The sequence below is a fragment of the Scheffersomyces stipitis genome, chromosome 2 (genome assembly GCF_000209165.1).
Source record: "Scheffersomyces stipitis CBS 6054 chromosome 2, complete sequence".
NCBI classification, from domain to species: Eukaryota; Fungi; Ascomycota; class Pichiomycetes; order Serinales; family Debaryomycetaceae; genus Scheffersomyces; species Scheffersomyces stipitis.
This window is the reverse complement of record NC_009042.1, coordinates 1,782,993-1,800,357: the sequence shown is the minus strand read 5'-3', so window position 1 is coordinate 1,800,357 and position 17,365 is coordinate 1,782,993. Positions and strand designations below refer to the sequence as shown.

Here is a 17,365-nt window from a genome sequence, read left to right as displayed (position 1 = left end):
CTTTTATATCCCATACTAGCATGGACCTGATCAGCGTGTCCACGGTACCCAATGTGACCCTCAACCGTCGGGGTTACTGTATCACGGGATCACTTTTGCTTCTGACTTTCCATCTAGTATTCAGATTTGTACCTCCCTCAGCATCTACATCTACAACCCCAGCACAGAACGTCCAGCCTCGCGAAATCTGGATCGCTTACCCCGTCATCGACCGCATATCCAAAGCCCGCGGCTCTTCTCTTATTGCTGCCAATGCTACTAATAATAATGCTTCTATTATTGAACGAATCGCATCACCTTCTTCAGAAAGAACTACCAAGACCAACACCAACAATAGTGAAATAAACAACAATGCCAGCTCCACTATAAACAACCATAATAATGCCAATAATGGAAATGTCGACAATAAACCTAGCGCAAACAACAGTGCCAACAGCGTTACTAGTAATAGTAATAGTAACAGCAACGGCTCTGTGGATTCTTCGTCATCGTATGCCAGCACCAATTACGACTTATACTCAGCATCACATATCCGATTGCAATGCAAAGACTTCACATACTACTCATTCGACTTTGTCAATGACTCAGTCAGCACAGAAGTTTTCTCCAACCTCAGCTCATTGATCACAGTGTCACGCACTGAAAATGATATCAAGTCACTATATGCCTACGAGTACCGGCCCAACATGTTTGAGCAGAAGCTCGAGTTGAAGGGTTGGGACATCTACGACCCCATCAATGAATTCACAAGACAAGGCTTGCTTCGAGAAAATGACGATTACTGGAGAATGTCTCGTGTTAACGAAGATTACAGATTCTGTCCCTCATATCCCAAATTGCTTGTAGTCCCTAGCACCATTTCTGATAACGTGCTAAAGCATGCTGGAAAGTTCCGCTCGAAGCAGCGGATCCCGGCCATCGTATATAGACACCGTGGTGGAGTCAATGGCAATGTAATCGCCAGGTGTGCTCAGCCACTCGTAGGACTAAATCTTCAGAACAGATCTATCCAAGACGAAAAGTTGATAAGCGAAATCTTCCACTCTCAAGATCGAGAAAGGGCTGACAACCTATCGCAGGATGACGAATTTCAGAGCCAGCCACAGCGTAATCTTCTAGTAGATTTAAGGCCGATTACTAACGCCATGGCCCAGCACGCTTTGGGAGCAGGAACCGAAAACATCGATAATTATCGCGGAAGGCTTGCAAAATCAAATTCCACTCCTGATCATGAGTCGGACTATCAAGAACACCAACGCAGTTTGCGACAGGTGAACAAGATCTTCTGTAACATCGACAATATTCATGTCATGAGAGATTCGTTGAACAAGTTAAATTCGATTCTTAACGACTTGGATAGATTCCCAGTCTCTTCAAATGCCCAACAGACCCAGAGTTCGTATCCTTTACTTCAGCAGGCATTGACGAAGACCCAGTGGCTCCATAGATTGTCCATCATCTTGCAGTCCGTAGATAGAATCGCAAAGTCTGTTCATTTGAACAACACTAATGTCATAATCCATTGCTCAGATGGCTGGGACCGCACGTCCCAGGTGTCTGCTTTACTGCAGCTATGCCTTGATCCATACTATAGAACAATGAAGGGATTCATGGTACTTATAGAGAAAGAATGGGTTAGTTTTGGCTTCAAATTTGCTACCAGAGGCGACCATGGAGGCTGCATAGGTGCCATTATCAAGAAGGAACCAAAATTGACTCTGACTCCTTCACTGGAACCACTGAAAGGATACGTTTCTGAGACATCTCTGGAAGCTTCTGAGATCATTGAAGTGTCGTCTGGTTCCAATGGCGGTTTATCAGGAAAGAATATTGCGTCGTTCTTACTGAGAGCTGCCAATCATATCAAAACAACAGCCCAGAATTCCATTTCTCCACTCAATTCAGATGCCGAAAATGGCGAAAATGGCAAGTATGGTGCAGCCAGCTCGGTGTACACTGGCAGCAGCGAGAAATCACCAATTTTCCACCAGTTCCTTGATTGTGTATATCAGATATATCGTCAGCATCCCTCCAAGTTTGAGTTCAACAGTCGATTCTTGAAGAGACTCTTCTACCATTACTATTCTTGTCAGTACGGTTCTTTCTTGTGTGATTCTGAACGTGAACTCTTAGATATTCACAAGGTGCCTGAGTCTACAGTTTCTGTTTGGGACTACTTCAATTCTAGACCAGCTGAGTTCACCAACAGACTATACGATGGAGATGTAGAGACAGACGATGGTGCGATTTTCTTCAACTTTGCCGATGTCAAATGGTGGTTCGAGTTGTACGGCAGATCTGACGAAGAAATGAATGGATTGTCCAACTCTTTGGACCGGAAGTTTGCCCAAATGAAACTCAACCAAATTGGTGGAAACAGTATTGCCTCGGCCAACAGCGACAGTAACACTTCCATTGAATAGCTAGATATATAGCCTACAGACAACCCTAATGACTTACGTATTCATAGATCATAATGATTAATATAAGATAGAAATGAAAAAGAAAAGAAGACAAATGATTTTCCTAAATAGTAATGAACAGATTAGTAAATACTATAACTAAAGTAACATAGAAACCAGTAATATTCTAAATTTCAAACCCATAATTGGAAGTGAAAAACTGTGTTCTATTTGAATAGTTAATAGAGTAATTATTGAGTTGGAAAAACCTGTTTAATTTGCAACTCAGATCGGAAAAATTGATAAGAAAATCAAATGCGAAAATCTTCCCCGGATTCGGTAAAGTACAATAACGATTTTTGGCGATTTGGCAATTTACTTCTACTTGTGAACAGGACTCTTTGCAATTCCGAACAGCCGGTGGAATAGATAAGTTTCATTTCTGTTTTGTATTTGAGGACGCTTGTAGAGCTATCCAGGAAAATTTCGAAATGAAATATCGTAATTTGCTATATCGAAATTGCTTAGCAAATTCCAGAGCTCAAGCCAGATGGTTCTACTCTACTCTATCAGTGAGTTCTGGGCCCTGTGGAGTTGATGGTAGATTGCCCTCTGCCAGAAAACATAGTATAGAGAGCAATTCTGAAGATACAGCTATTGCCATTACAGATCCGTTCATTCTCTACCAGAACTATGTAGCTCAGGGAATCTTGCAGAAAGACGAATTTCAGCTCAGGGCCATGAAGGAGTTCCAAAAGCTCTACCATAGAGTTCTTGAGTACACACCTCCAGAAGAGCTTCTGATCAAAATCAGCTTGTTACTTAGAAAACTAGAGGTGAAACAGGCTGAAGCCCGACGTACTCCTTTAAGTGCTATTCTGAGTCTTTTCAAGAAGGATCCTGAAAAGGAGAAGAAGCAGATAGTACGTTTCATCACTGACGAAGATGAGCTCTACAACTTTGCCTCTCCCCAGGGACTTATCATAAATGGAGAAGTAGGATGCGGGAAGTCGATGCTCATGGATATCTTTGCTGCTTCGTTACCTCACAAATCCAAAATGAGATGGCACTACAACAACTTCATTCTCTGGGTGTTTGCTGAGATGCACCAAATTCAGAAAGAGAGATTTTTGACGTCTACTTTGAAGAACGGAGAGAAAATCCAACTCAAATATACCATGGAAAACGAGTTCGTGTTGTTTGAAATAGCACAAAAGATGATTCAAAAGAACACCATTCTCATGCTTGACGAATTCATGCTTCCCGACATCGCTGCTGCCAACATCATAAAAATCCTCTTCACCTACTACTTCAAATTAGGTGGTGTCTTGGTTGCAACATCTAACAAACTACCCGAGGAGCTTTATTCTAACGAATTCCACAAGAAGAAATTCCATTCTTTTGTAAGTATCTTGAATGCAAGATGTATGTCTGTGGATATGAGATCTACGACAGATTATAGACTTAGCTTTGCAGCTCAAGCATCCAGCGATCCGTATTTGATTGTCAAACTGGATGTCGCAGATCATGATATCAAGTGGCTCAGACTCTTGAAAACCAAAGCAATTGGTATTTCAGAAGATTCTCCCGAATTAAGCGACGACATACCACTAGAGTCTTTGGGAGAACCTTCTTCACTTACAGTGTACAATAGAACAACGTATATTCCTCTTACTTTCAACAACGATACAGTGTGTTACCTCGATTATTCTTATATCTGTAAGGGATTGTATTCTTCGTCTGACTACATAACACTAGCTTCAAGATACAAGACAGTGATCTTAGACAACGTTCCGATTATGACTACCAAGATGAAAAATGAAGCAAGAAGGTTTATTACTTTCTTGGATGCCATCTATGAAGCCAAGTGCCAGTTCTTCATGAGAAGTGAAGTGGAAGTAGATTATCTATTCTTCCCGGATGCCCTGGATAACCTCAAGCCAGAGATTAGGGAAAAGTTGGAGAACATTATTGATTCAATAGACAGTAATAGACTAGAAGTGCAAGAGGAAGAGATGTTTGCGAAGACCGCCATTGCTGCTTCTAGTCCTTATCGTCCAAACGTTGCTTCGTATGACCAGGAGAGTATGGAGAATTTCAATGAGTTTGCCAAAAACTTGAAAAACGCAATCGTGGGAGACAATTCGAAAAAGAATGAAGAGGATGTCGATTTTAAGAACTTGAGAGCTTTCACAGGTGACGATGAGAAGTTTGCATTCAAAAGAGCTGTTCTGAGAATCACAGAAATGGTTGGGTCTGAAGTCTGGAGAACCGCCAACCGATGGGTACCAGTAGATTCTAGTATGAGACCGTGGGAACCATCAGAAAAGAGGTCCCAGTTGGCTTATATTTCTAATAAACCACTGGTTCAAGATGTGATAGATGATGCCAATGCTAAAGTAGATGCATTGATCTCAGAGAATAAGAACATAAGAGAAATGGCACGCAGATATCTCAAAGATGCATTGCCCAAGAATGTTTCTGCAGCACATGAGATTCCATTCCATCAATTTAATAGTCGTATAGCTCCAACGTTTAACATTGAGCACTTTTGGGGAATGAGTCCTTGGACAACTCAACAAGGAAAAAAGCTAAAGGACGTTATTAGTCGAGCTTGGATAAGAACGGGATCGAGGACTACGGAGCAATAGCCGTCCGATATATCAGAGTAAATAATAATACAGTTAATTTTAGAGAGAGAAAACGATAGAAAGATAGAATTAATATATTTGCACCCAAATTAATTCGCAGCCATCCTGGTTGAGAAGAGCAACTGGGTATAGCCAGGAGCTAATTGTAATTTGATTTCGGGGTTAGGAACACTAACTACTAGTAGAAGGCAATCTGAACTACATTCACCTATACTTGGGAGACAGAGGCAAGTCTCATGCCCATTTTTTGATTGGCCCTAGTCCAGTTTGTATAGCCGGGGAGTAAGCACATACAGTAAATCCGAAATGCACAAAAATGTTTCACACTCAAACAAAATTATTCACCGAGGTCAACCCCCGCATTTTAGTGAGCATTTTTTCAGATTCACTATTGAATCATTTTGAACGGGAGGATTCCAATTCAACCATCCAGACTTACCATTGTCTAGATAGCTATCTATTGAGAATTGTATACCATTATCTGGCTTGCATTTTGACCTGGCAATCGCTTAAAGGTTGGGTAGATTCAATACAAAATCTTTCGTACTTCGGACTTCTGAAGTTGGTAGATATCGTAAGACGTCGATTTATTCATCCAGTATCTTCTTTTCTTTGATTTCTTCTAGTGATATTTCAAAATGGTCTTGACGGCAGAAAGATTGGTCAAGTTGGCTTACAATTATCCAAATCTCCATAATTCGTGGTACTTGATAGCCTGTGCTGCTCTTACAGTGATCAACGAACCCCAGGAGATTCCGAAAGTGTTCCACTTTGCTTTGAGACAGCAGTTATTGGAGTATTCGCAAGAAAAGTCTTTGTTGACAGACACGTATTTGTTGAAATTAGCCCAGGATTCAATTTCGTCTTCAGAGAGGTTTAAAGACTTCGATGCCGTGGGAGTCAAATTGCCAGATTTGATGATTCCCTTTACATACTACAACAAGTTGCCTGTGAAGTTCAAATTCACTAAGTCTGAGGATATTCACCATTCGCAATCTGCTATTGCTGCAAAGTTCAGAGAAGTGATTCTCAAGTCAGCTGCCCTTTCTGGGTTACCGAAGGCGATCAATGCTCTTATGATCTTGAAGAGCGTAACGCCCACCAGCATCAGGCCCTCAGAATTGCCAGCTAGAAAGCCCATTGTACTTCCGGGCCATCTTCCTTCATCGGAAATCGTAGGCGAAGATGTGAGTGGAACACATTTCAATGGAAGAAAGGAGCCAGGCTGGCCGGCTACTGAAACTATCGATGGAGCGATCTCTCCAAGTTCTGTTGATACACGTGAAATCCAGAAGAACTTGACAAGAGGCTCTGAGTTCTGGAACTCCATCTACACAAACAAAATCAACACCCGGATCAGAAGACAGATGTACAACGCCTATCCGGACTTGTGGTACTTTGCATACCAGAACGTCTACTCTCCTCTCTTGAGTTTCACCGATATCTTATCGGCCAAGGAAACATCTATGTGTGTAGTCACATGTTTGATTCCACAGGACGTGAATCCACAATTGAAGGGCCATTTGAAGGGTGCCCGCAATGTGGGAGCAACCGAAGAAGAATTGGAAGAACTTAGACAATTGGTGTTTGACCTCTGCGACTGGAGCGGTGGCGTCCACTGGAAGGGAGGCAAGGAAAGCGTAGCCAAGTTATAGCAATGAATATATTTCCACGAAGTAAAACAGTTTAATTGTATATCATAAAACTACTACAATGCGTATATATTGATATGATGGTGTTCAATTCATTCTCAGTATGAATATGAATTTACTTCTCAATACCCCCTTTGCTCAATTCCATCAGAAGATATCAACTTTAGATTCCACTACATTCGTCGATATATCCCACATTCTACAATAAGTCTAATATTTTAATGTATTCTATATGAAAGTTATACACCGAAAGCTGTGTGATGAAGTGAATATTGTAGAACTACCGGCTTTGCTAATTGAAAGTTGTAAGTTTTGTAAATCAATCTGGATGTGAATAATTGCATTCATGAATTATGAGATTAAGAATTTGAGAATAAGCATTCTGTTAAGTAGTTGATTATTGACTACTACAACTGAATTCTGTCCTGTCTTCTGATCAAAAGGATTTGCAAACCACAGAACAAGAAGAATCCCAAATAAACAAAGACTGCTCCGAAAACGGTTTTGGCTACAGCCTCTCCATCTTCAGGATCGTTAATGGATCCCATCATGGACTCATGGCCAATTTTAAACAAGTAGCCAATCACAGACAAGATTACAATAGCAAAAGATGACAAAATTGTGCAGCAGTACGCATTTCCGGTAGAAACGACTGGCTTCATGGTGAATGGCAGCAAGGATACCGTCTGAAAGATAACTTCTTTTTAGCTACACTTGTAAGTTATCTCTGTTAATTGTCGATATATGAGAAGAAACAGTGTGCAGGGCGACATGGACGTAATGTCGTTATCGCGACTTTCTATGACACAACCCAAAAAACGACAAATCTCTACACCGATGTAACAAGAGACACCGTGCCTACTGTATTTTTGAAGGAACCACTTGGAGTCTCTGCCTACTGTTCGTCCTTACGGTATTCAGCTAATCGGTTCCTCACGTGCACCGGTGGTGGTGGTACCTTTTGTTCCAGTAAAATATATGCGACTTTATGGAATTTTGCAATTAATATCTGCACCCTAATTTCAGGTCTACAGTATTATCGTAGACCACCGACAATCTTTACCAAGATGAAACTGCAGGGGCGTGTAGTTTCTCCACTTCTCTGACAATGTTGTCCGAATCAAGGTTCCTAATCTATGGTTCCGTTTGCACTGAGCCGGATCTCAGGGCCTTTCATGTCTACAATTGTTCTGCGTATTTTACAAGTGCAGCATACATTTATTATCTTGCGGGTGCATATCTGATGAGATTGATTTTCAAAATGGTTTTTTTTATTCTTCTGAACTTAAATGTACCTTTCTTGAATTCAGTAGTGTAGTCGTCTCTCAAGATTGTAAAACGTGCAAGCTTCTATTGAAATTCTACTGGAATTTGCGCATGCGTTGGGTGGTTGCCCAGATATTCAAGCATTGTATTCGTGTATTCGCCTTATCCTAAGGATATTTGGTATGCTATTATTTATATTAGTAGAGTGTACTAATATTCTCATGTCAGATCTCCTCTACATGCTGTTTAATCTAAAAACCTTTTCTTTTGTTGTAATATTTTGTTTCCTTGTACCTGTGGACAACTCGAAGCTAACCTATTTTGTTTCGCCATCTAGAATGCCCATTTTATCTACATAGCATACGAAACGCTACCCACCCTTTACCAGCCTATACCAGAAACTGGACCCTTTTCCTGGGCGTTCTCCGACCAAGCGGCAACGAGTTGTCGGTATTGCTATTGCTGGAACTGTCGTCTTCTTCCTGCTGCAGCAGATTGGCATTGAACTGTCGTTCTGTTTCATCGTCATCCAGACCAAACGGTGTCAGATGCAATGGGCTATTTGAATTCGTAGCTGCAGTTACATCCACCACTGGAAGGAAACTGCCGGCGTCAAACTTGCCAGCGATCTTTCTCTTTTTGATCAATTGTGTGGCTCGATACAATTCTCGCAAGAGGTGGAGCCTATCTGCTACAGTCGTTACGTCCGCATACCATTCCTGCTCTAGTTGTTGGTTGTGTACTACTGAAGTCTGTCCAGAAGGAGAGAACTTACCGGTGACATATCTTTCGCTGTACTGGCCAATCAGATCAAGAGCTTCTGGAACCCGCTTATTGTATGTGTATGTAAGCTTTAGAGAGCCGTGTCCTGAACTGCCTGGACTATTGATGCTAGAGCCTCCGGAAACCGGGCTATGATAGTTTGAGCCAGAAGATGAATTTCTCGAATGTCCTGCTGATCCTGCTGAAGAACCTGAACCTGGGCCCGAACCCGGGCTATTTTTCGTGTTGGAATTCACAGCTTCTGGAGTAGGTGTACGGTTTCTATGTCTATATGCTGAGCTTCTCAAAGGCAGCAGCAGCATGTACAGCGAATCGGCCGATCGGTTGATATTGTTGTTATTATTGTACTGGAGTCTGACTATACGGGACGGAGTGGGCGACCCATATTCCAGATCCTGAAACGATTTGTATGGCGACGGCAGATTTATAGCATCAAGATACTTGTATTTATCGTAGCTGAAAGATATGACGAACGACATTACGGATATCAATTATTTATGACAGTCGCCAGTGTACCAATGCATGCAAGTGTCCAGCTTTAGTGATGTATAGCTATGTCTAGCAATGGTCAGTAAGACTGGAGTTGTGGAATTCTGCTTTATTTGAACCTACTATGCCTAGGTAGTGAGCGATAAATGCTAAGTCTTTCACTGCTAGTAAATAACCAATAGCTATGGCAGTTGTATATGACAGTAGTATAGAACAACAACCGTGTGTATCAACAGCGTGCAGTTGTAGGGGTATGTGTAATTTGCATTGGCTGAACCAATTGGGTGCAAAGAGAAAAGTGCCCACCAGAAAAAGTTCAAGAACTTTGTGACGAACTTTTGTGAGATTAAACAGCGACACTACTTTAACCAGTCGGTAGAGTTTGGGCTGATTGCGTACAGGAACGACAAAATAAACTGAAACAACCGTTAGAATGAGTTTGAGAACAACTTTGAGTTTCCGTTGGTGTACAGAGTAGTGCCTGGTGATACGACGGAGGAGAAGCTGGTCTAGCCCATTCTGTTCCTTATTAGCAAGTTGTACTTAGTATTGACAACTTAGAACTTGGAGAACAATTGCATCGAAACGATAATATCGATCTTACCAACCAATCTTCCAATCTTCAGTTTCTACTAGCAATAGCGAAAATCGCGTCAAAAACACTTTCATCTCGTCGAAACGAGCTCTTCAATCTACAATCTCCAATAGAGAGTCTACAGTCAGAATGACTACTTCTACGATTGAACAAAAAGACGAAAACGAGCCTCTTTTGGCTACAGCTGATCAGGTGCTGGCTCTTATAGAGTCGTTCATAGAGCTTGGAGTTCTAGTTCACGACAACCAAGGAACCCAACAATCGCATACGGCACTCACCCACAAGACCAACCAGGTGATTAGTCAACTCTCTGGCTTGACTTCGAGCCCATTTACTCACCAGTTCCCAATTCCAGTGGACGTGATATCGTACATAGAAGATGGAAGAAACCCGGACATCTACACTCGTGAATTTATTGAAGTCACTGCCAAAAGTAATGCAAGACTCAAAGGCAAGATGAAAGCATTTGCACGTTTGCGAGATGTTCTTGGAGAGAAGTTGGGCAACGAGTTTCCGCGATTGGTGGACTCTATCGATGACATCAAGAAGAGAACAACTCCTGAAGAATAGCAGTGCAAATGATGTAGTTGAGAGGAGCCATTGCGTCCGAGCCATGGGCTGTAATAGCAGAGAATGCACACGATTGTTCTGAAGATGAACAGCAACAGGCAGAGTATTTAAGAGCCAAAAGATGATGTTTGGTGATAGGAATGGAAGGGAAGAATAGCCGACTATTGGGTGGTTAGTGAAAATAGAAAGTAGATCAAAAAGATCGTCTAAACCCAGATTCACCATCAAGCAATAGAGGTCGATACCTTCGACTTGCAATACCAACTTTCTCGATTCAAACAAAAGAAGTGTCTTAGAACAGGGCTACCTAGAGGTACAGTAAAGGAGTGCCGCTTCCAAGGCGGACATTCTGCAAGACAAGAAATGCGCTGGTTCAGATTGAGATCAAAACCAAGAAAAGAGTACAACACGCGATTATGGCAACTCTAAAAGGCAAAGTTCCGTATTCTCTATTCGTATTTCTGGTGCAACGGCAACAGCTTCACGGTTAACTATTCCTAATAAAAGCTTAAAGGTAATGATAAAAAAACTGTAGTTACTCCATAATATTCTGTACGTCATGCACCAGTTCAGAATGCTTGCAAAGATCGCAAGCCATTTTGGGACATTGATTTGACGAGTTGATTTAGTCTTGTCTAAGGAGATGTGGATAACCACCGTGTTGTGTCTTGACCAGGATTATGGAATAGTGTAACCTTCTGGCTGTAATGGAGATTTCCAGAAGCGGAAAACTGTGTCCAGATTGGGGCGAATAGTGGATCGATTTAACAGTGTCAAATTCTGTATGTACTAGCAGATGCAAGACACAAAGCACGGACATCTAAAGTTGCCAGTGCGAGATATCCGAGGGTGGATATTTTGTTCATGTTCCGGGCGAGAGATGGATGAGCTGAAGCCAGTGCGAAGTGCTACTGCTACCGCGGTATTGCCATTCGCTTATACTTGCTCATATTGCTGGCAAGCTGGCTGGCGAAAGTAGGGGTAGGGGGTAGGTAATTACGTAAGTGTATCGCAAAATGAGATTTCAAGATTATAAGATTATCGTAGCAAATCGCAGTGAGATGCTCGATTCTTTTTCTTAGTAACATGGTGCTGCTACCAAATTGTGGACTGGAACAATTCCACAGCTGCTTGGTTTACTATTTTGTCGAGATATCTTAACGTGGGCAGTGGCACGATAACTAAGCTGTGCATCTAAACTAAAAGTAAGAGAAAGAATGAAAACCGGGGTGGTGCCGGACAAAACCATCGACTTCAATCCCCAACCTGAGATTTGAGATTGGCCATGCTTCTGTACTGGCTAAACTTGCGCAAGACAATAAACCGGCAGATCAAACAATGAACACATAATTAAAGCAAGCCATAATAGATGCTAGTAACAATGGAGTCCAGCACAAAGAAAGCTGTACTTTACTTACTAAAGCTGGGAATTGATCCAAAAAGACATTATTCGTCGGAACTATGTGCCGGAAGATTGGCCATTAGTGCTGGCTAGAAAATACCTAAAAAAGCTGCTGCGAAAAAGCGTCAGTAAAGTAATAATTATTGTCCATATGCAGCAGGCGCATATGCACCAAACAAATGAATCCAATATACGATACCTACAAAGGAATTTCATGTAACTGTTTTCTTCGAGGGTTTTGATTGGCATTGTTAATCGTTTTCCATGTAGCCATAGATATCTAGACGCAGTGCATCTTGGCCCAGCTCAGCTCACTTCTGGTTCGTACTTGGACTTGCATTTCCTCATTTGAATGGCTGGTGATCCCACCGTGCATATTCGTGTTTCTGCATGTCATAGTGACCAAACTTCTCTAATTATATATAATTTCATTCATTTCTCCCGTACAGCTGAGAATGTAAAACTTGTCTGGGTCTGCTTTCTTTTACTTCATCAAACATTATCTCGCTGCTTCGTGCTTGCTTCTACATTCCTTCAACCATACAATAGTCAAATTTCTAGGATGACCAAGTTGTATTCTCTTGTTCTTCTTTCCTTGCTTGGTCTCTCTGCTGTTAATGCTGCTGACACCACTACCACTGTGGAAGTCACTCCTACAATCACCGCCACAACTACCGTGTCAGTGGTAGAGCAAATCTACGAAACTGAGTACATCTATACGAACGGGGACGGTGTGCTCACCACTGAAACCATCATTGGTAGTACCGGATACCTGACTCTCTCTGGTTCTACTGCCACTGCTTCACCTGCTACTGGTGCTACAGTCTCGGGTTCCCCTCCAGCAACTACTGATGCTGCTACTCCCACAACTACGGCCTCGACTTCGCCTACTTCTAACCTTTTCGCTGATTACACCGCTCCACCTGGAGACTACTCTACAGCCACTGAAACTAAGACCACCGTTCTTGACAGTGGGGTAACTGCAGTCTACGAGCTTGTGGTGTTGTACACCACCGTCTGCCCATGTTAGGCAATTTATGTTGTAATGTTCGCTAGATTTCGGTTCTGTTCCATAGTTTGCTTTGTTCTATATATTTCTTTACTTCCCCTCTTATACCATAATTAAATGAGCATACCCTTTCTTTCAAAATTTCCTAATACATATCCATGCTAGCGGATCTCCGGCGTATGTAGTAATGAGAAGTACTTCGCTGCCTCAGTGCCCAGTCTAACTCTGCTATGGCTCTGCTATGGCTCCCAGCACGTGCAGAGTAGATACGACGAATGCTCCATACTTGGATAATCACTTAAACATTGATCTGAACCAAATCAAGATTAAAGCTTCTCAAAACGGTATTGTTGCTAGTTTCAGTTTAAGTCATTAATGTGCCCATTTCTTCAACTCGATTCTTTAAATTTTGTGCATTTTCTTTCACTACATAATATAATTTTTCAGTTAGTCGCTTTTCCTTCTATTATTTTTATGTAGACTCATAATATAATTGATTATGCTGCAACAGATTATAGTTCTCGATAATATAGTGACATTTATTCATGAAATGTGGATTTTCAAATAGTCAATTAGGTAGTCAGATCTCTCTTTTATCTCGAACTATAGAAGAATTTGTTTTTCTAGTTCGTTATCATGTCTAGTGTGAACTCGAACTCTATTGGACCGTTAAGTCTAAATTGATATTCGGCTAATGGACCAGGACCACAAGCCTCGGTTCCAACTCCATGTTGCTTGTAGTCTAACCGAATAAACCGTCTATCATGAACTATGTCAGATGGATGCTGTGCCTCGTCTACTCGCCAGCTATCCGACGCCTTGAATCCGAAAGCTCTAGATGAGCTAATTAACACTGCATTAGACACATTTGGGGCTGCACCACACTCACTCTTAGCTCCATTTTCTGCTTGTGTGCCTTTGACTTCTTCTTTTGATTCAAGAAGAACCCAATCGGTATCTTCATGGTTTCCGTTTTCTTGTGGGTAATCGTAGCTGTAATCCAATTTGTCAAGCGGAAGTCTATGAACATCGAACCATTGTCCTTCCTTTTTGTCACTATAGCTTTCTCCAGGACCTCGCCCAAACCATCTCACGTTAGATCCTAGTTTGTCAGAAATAATGAACTGATAACCTAGACGAGGAATTGTCTTGGGAATGAACTCATCCTTGTGGCCAATTGGCTTCAAAGAAGTGGTTAATTTGATCTTTTTGTCAAGCACTTCGTAAACCTGTTTCACTTCAAATCCCCAGGCTAATATAGGAGGAGCCACAAAGGAATCTACTTCGATGGTTACTTGAAATTGGTTTTGTTTTTGAACTCTAACATCACGAACATGGTTTTGCATCTTGTCCAAGCCAAATGATTTCCAGTATGGTGCATCTTTGGTAGCATCATTATTGATGCTTGGTCTCCAGAATGTCAAACTTCCTTGGTCCATTTCATCGCTCAAGAAAAGTTCTTTGCTTGATCCCCAATAATTAATTCTCCCTTTAACCAAATCAAACACCAACTTGGATCCTTCGGAATCGATCTGCAAACTGTTCCCTTCTTGTTTGCATTTTAAAGTTGCACCAGGTTGCTTGAGAATTTTGGAGCTTCCCTGTTGTATCTTTCTCTGTGCCCAAGAGATAATATGGTCTCGACGTAAACCGCGAGTTTCTTTCTTTGTTTTGATAATGATATGAAATATAACAGTGGACCCAGGCTCAGGTTTGGATTCCAAAGTTGGGAGTGCTAGTTTTCTTGTTTGTTTGGGCTGCAAATTAGAGATGTCTAAATCTCCGGATTGCAAAACATGTCTATCTAATCCAATGATTTCGAGAAATGTGTATTCAGCCGTGTACTCATTCAAGTCGATGAAATCAAAAGTATTCTTGATGGAAACTTCTTCTTCTCCAATTAAAATAACTACAGGCTCGATCACCTTCTTATATTCCACCAATCCAGGAGTTGGGTCATGGACAGAATTCGTAAGTCCGTCCAAAATAAAAACACCGTCGTGAGGAGACTCGCCGAAGTCACCGCCGTATTTATATACTACATTTCCTTTGGAATCAACATCTTCCAATCCGTGGTTTGCCCATTCCCAGACAAATCCTCCTTGAAGAATTTCATGCTCATAGAATAAGTCCTGGTATTGTCTTAAAAGTCCGGGTCCATTTCCCATTGCATGAGCATATTCACATAGAATCAAGGGTTTTGCTTTCTGCTTAGTATACTCAAGAACTTCATCAGGAGTGATGTACATTCTACTAAACATGTCGGCAACTTCAGCGTTCAAATCTCCTTCGTAATGAATTGGTCTGTTCTGAATATCATTTCTCCTGATTTCTTTCGCCATTTTAGCATGATTCCGTCCGAAAAATGCTTCATTTCCTAGAGACCATATGATGATGCAGGGTTGATTACAATCTCTATGCACCAATTGATTTGCACGGTCTATATAAGCATTCTCCCATAACGGGTTATTTGATGTGAATTCCGCTGCTTCTTTGAATAGTTGACGAGTGGTTTCGTCGTACAGAATTTGTGTCTCCTTATTCTGTGGAATACGTACAGCTTCGACGAATCCATGACATTCTAAGTCGGCTTCGTCTAAAACCCAAAATCCTAGCTGATTTGCCAATTCATAAAACTTGGGATGATTTGGGTAATGAGCAGTTCTAATGGCGTTGATATTGTGAGCTTTCATAAGTTTTAAGTCTCTTTCTACAAAGTCAAAAGGAACTGATCTGCCAAACTTTGGATGGTGTTCATGTCTATTAACTCCTCTTATCAAAATTGGAACTCCATTGACGCAGATCAAGCCTTTCTTCATTTCTACTGTTCTGAACCCGATCTGTTGTTCAACACAAGAAATCTTTGCCTCTAATTCGTCGACAATCTCAATTCGAAGAAGGTACAAGTAAGGCGACTCCGCTGTCCATTTCAAAGGCTCTGAAACTGGAAATTTGAGTTCAGAAGATGGAACCAATTTGTCAAACTTCTGTTCAAATATCAAATTCTTTGTGGGGTCATGCAAAGATATCTTTACATCTGAAGTAGTGTTCAATTGCAAGTTAATTCTCAATTCGGCATTCTTGTACTCTTTGTCCAAATCAGTAGCAACTTGAAAGTTCTTGATATAGCCCTTCTTATTGAATCCTAGTAAGTAGACATCTCTAAATATTCCACTTAACCACCATTGGTCCTGATCTTCAATGTAAGATGAGCTAGACCATTGATAAACTCTAATGACCAAGTCATTCTTGCCTGTTTTGTGGATGCAGTCGGATACATCGAATTCAGCAGCATTTCTACTTCCTTCGTTGTATCCAATGAGTTTACCATTGAGAAATAAGTGATATGAGTTGTCGACTCCTTCGAACCGGAGTCTGTATTCATAATCTTTTTTTGACCAATCTTCTGGAACTTCAAATGAATGGCGATAAACCCCAGTTGGATTTTTCGAAGGTGGATTTGGGGGTGTTACAGGGAATGGATAGACGACGTTGGTGTAATGAGGTCTTCCGTATCCTTGTAATTGCCAATGGCCAGGAACTCGAATCTTTTTAAAGTCTTCGAAATTGTCTCCTGGTATTGGGGCTTCCTGAGGAGTTTCGAAATAACTAAAATCCCAGTCTCCATTCAAAGACAAAGTCGATTCAGACGGGAGGTAGTATGCCCTTGTTGGTAATCTGTTGGTATGAACAGTCTGTGGATCTGAAAGTACTTTTACTAGCGAATTCTTTGTATAGTCAATCATTTCTACAAGTTTCTGGGGTTTATATTCTTTTTGTTAAGAAAGTAAGATAGTGGGGTATACGGTTTCCTTATATCGCTACTGGAGTTCTACATAGCAATATATAAGCACCATCAGACCGATGACTATCACGCTAGAATATCAGTACTTACTTATGATATGTTCAAGCCAACACAAAGGTCTGTTGGCCAAGAAAGAACCTTCTCGAAAAGAAATTGCCTATTGGAAAGATCGGCAAAAGAACAATTAGTGCCGTTGATCCTCCGCTGATGGAACGTTACACGAATGCACGAAACGGTCAAAACCTGCGCAGGTCTTGGGAAACCCAATAATTCGGAATCTCACGTTGGGAACTATCAAATGTATAAATGGAAATTAGTGAGAAATGGTGTTCGTCGAAGCTCTATGTGGGTCTAAGAATTTGATTCTTTGTGTGAAATGCGTTTGTTCATTCCTATTCATGGAGCATTCCTATTCATGGAGCATTCCTATTTGGGGCAAGTGCAACCTTCATAAAAAAGACTGCGAGTACACATAGCCGTGTGCTTGTTCTTGCTAGATTTCACAAGTGAATTTGTGATGGGTCTTGGCTATGAAAATGCCTCTTGAATTCAAATGCTTTTGGTATGTAACGTTACTGTTCCTGTTTTTTTTTCTATTCCGAGCTATTTGATAGCTGCCGTGTTGGCGATCGAAGCGAATCTACTTTAGAGCCTTGATGGACTGATCGGCAAAAAGGTGGAGTATAGCACCATTATTGGGAAAAAATTGGTGGGGTGGAATTTGTGGAGTGTTACAGAGCC

At 41.3% G+C, this 17,365-nt stretch overlaps 8 protein-coding genes across 8 annotated transcripts; 5 read left to right on the top strand and 3 right to left on the bottom strand. All coding sequences in view use genetic code 12, as the record gives it.

Moving 5' to 3' along the window:
* Positions 1 to 20: 20 nt before the first annotated feature.
* Positions 21 to 2,499, top strand: YMR1 (myotubularin-related dual specificity phosphatase; the record flags this gene model as incomplete). Its single annotated transcript, XM_001383078.1, has 3 exons — positions 21 to 336; positions 458 to 473; positions 500 to 2,499. The coding sequence occupies 3 exons, from the start codon at positions 21 to 23 to the stop codon at positions 2,421 to 2,423; spliced, it is 2,256 nt and encodes a 751-aa protein (XP_001383115.2).
* A 394-nt stretch (positions 2,500 to 2,893) lies between these two features.
* PICST_30042 (ATPase family protein) lies at positions 2,894 to 5,053 on the top strand (the record flags this gene model as incomplete). Its single annotated transcript, XM_001383077.1, has 1 exon — positions 2,894 to 5,053. The coding sequence occupies one exon, from the start codon at positions 2,894 to 2,896 to the stop codon at positions 5,051 to 5,053; it is 2,160 nt and encodes a 719-aa protein (XP_001383114.2).
* A 638-nt stretch (positions 5,054 to 5,691) lies between these two features.
* Positions 5,692 to 6,708, top strand: PICST_55173 (predicted protein; the record flags this gene model as incomplete). Its single annotated transcript, XM_001383076.1, has 1 exon — positions 5,692 to 6,708. One exon carries the CDS (start codon positions 5,692 to 5,694, stop codon positions 6,706 to 6,708), a length of 1,017 nt encoding a protein of 338 aa, XP_001383113.1.
* Positions 6,709 to 7,112: 404 nt separating this feature from the next.
* Positions 7,113 to 7,367, bottom strand: PICST_56118 (predicted protein; the record flags this gene model as incomplete). The annotated part of the gene is made up of 1 exon (XM_001382534.1): positions 7,113 to 7,367. One exon carries the CDS (start codon positions 7,365 to 7,367, stop codon positions 7,113 to 7,115), a length of 255 nt encoding a protein of 84 aa, XP_001382571.1.
* A 993-nt stretch (positions 7,368 to 8,360) lies between these two features.
* PICST_30039 (predicted protein) lies at positions 8,361 to 9,233 on the bottom strand (the record flags this gene model as incomplete). The annotated part of the gene is made up of 1 exon (XM_001382533.1): positions 8,361 to 9,233. The coding sequence occupies one exon, from the start codon at positions 9,231 to 9,233 to the stop codon at positions 8,361 to 8,363; it is 873 nt and encodes a 290-aa protein (XP_001382570.2).
* A 734-nt stretch (positions 9,234 to 9,967) lies between these two features.
* On the top strand, positions 9,968 to 10,408 carry PICST_30038 (predicted protein; the record flags this gene model as incomplete). Its single annotated transcript, XM_001383075.1, has 1 exon — positions 9,968 to 10,408. One exon carries the CDS (start codon positions 9,968 to 9,970, stop codon positions 10,406 to 10,408), a length of 441 nt encoding a protein of 146 aa, XP_001383112.2.
* Positions 10,409 to 12,372: 1,964 nt separating this feature from the next.
* On the top strand, positions 12,373 to 12,840 carry PICST_35148 (predicted protein; the record flags this gene model as incomplete). The annotated part of the gene is made up of 2 exons (XM_001383074.1): positions 12,373 to 12,568; positions 12,635 to 12,840. 2 exons carry the CDS (start codon positions 12,373 to 12,375, stop codon positions 12,838 to 12,840), a joined length of 402 nt encoding a protein of 133 aa, XP_001383111.1.
* A 602-nt stretch (positions 12,841 to 13,442) lies between these two features.
* Positions 13,443 to 16,565, bottom strand: LAC4 (Beta-galactosidase (Lactase); the record flags this gene model as incomplete). Its single annotated transcript, XM_001382532.1, has 2 exons — positions 13,443 to 13,651; positions 13,709 to 16,565. The coding sequence occupies 2 exons, from the start codon at positions 16,563 to 16,565 to the stop codon at positions 13,443 to 13,445; spliced, it is 3,066 nt and encodes a 1,021-aa protein (XP_001382569.2).
* Positions 16,566 to 17,365: the final 800 nt, after the last annotated feature.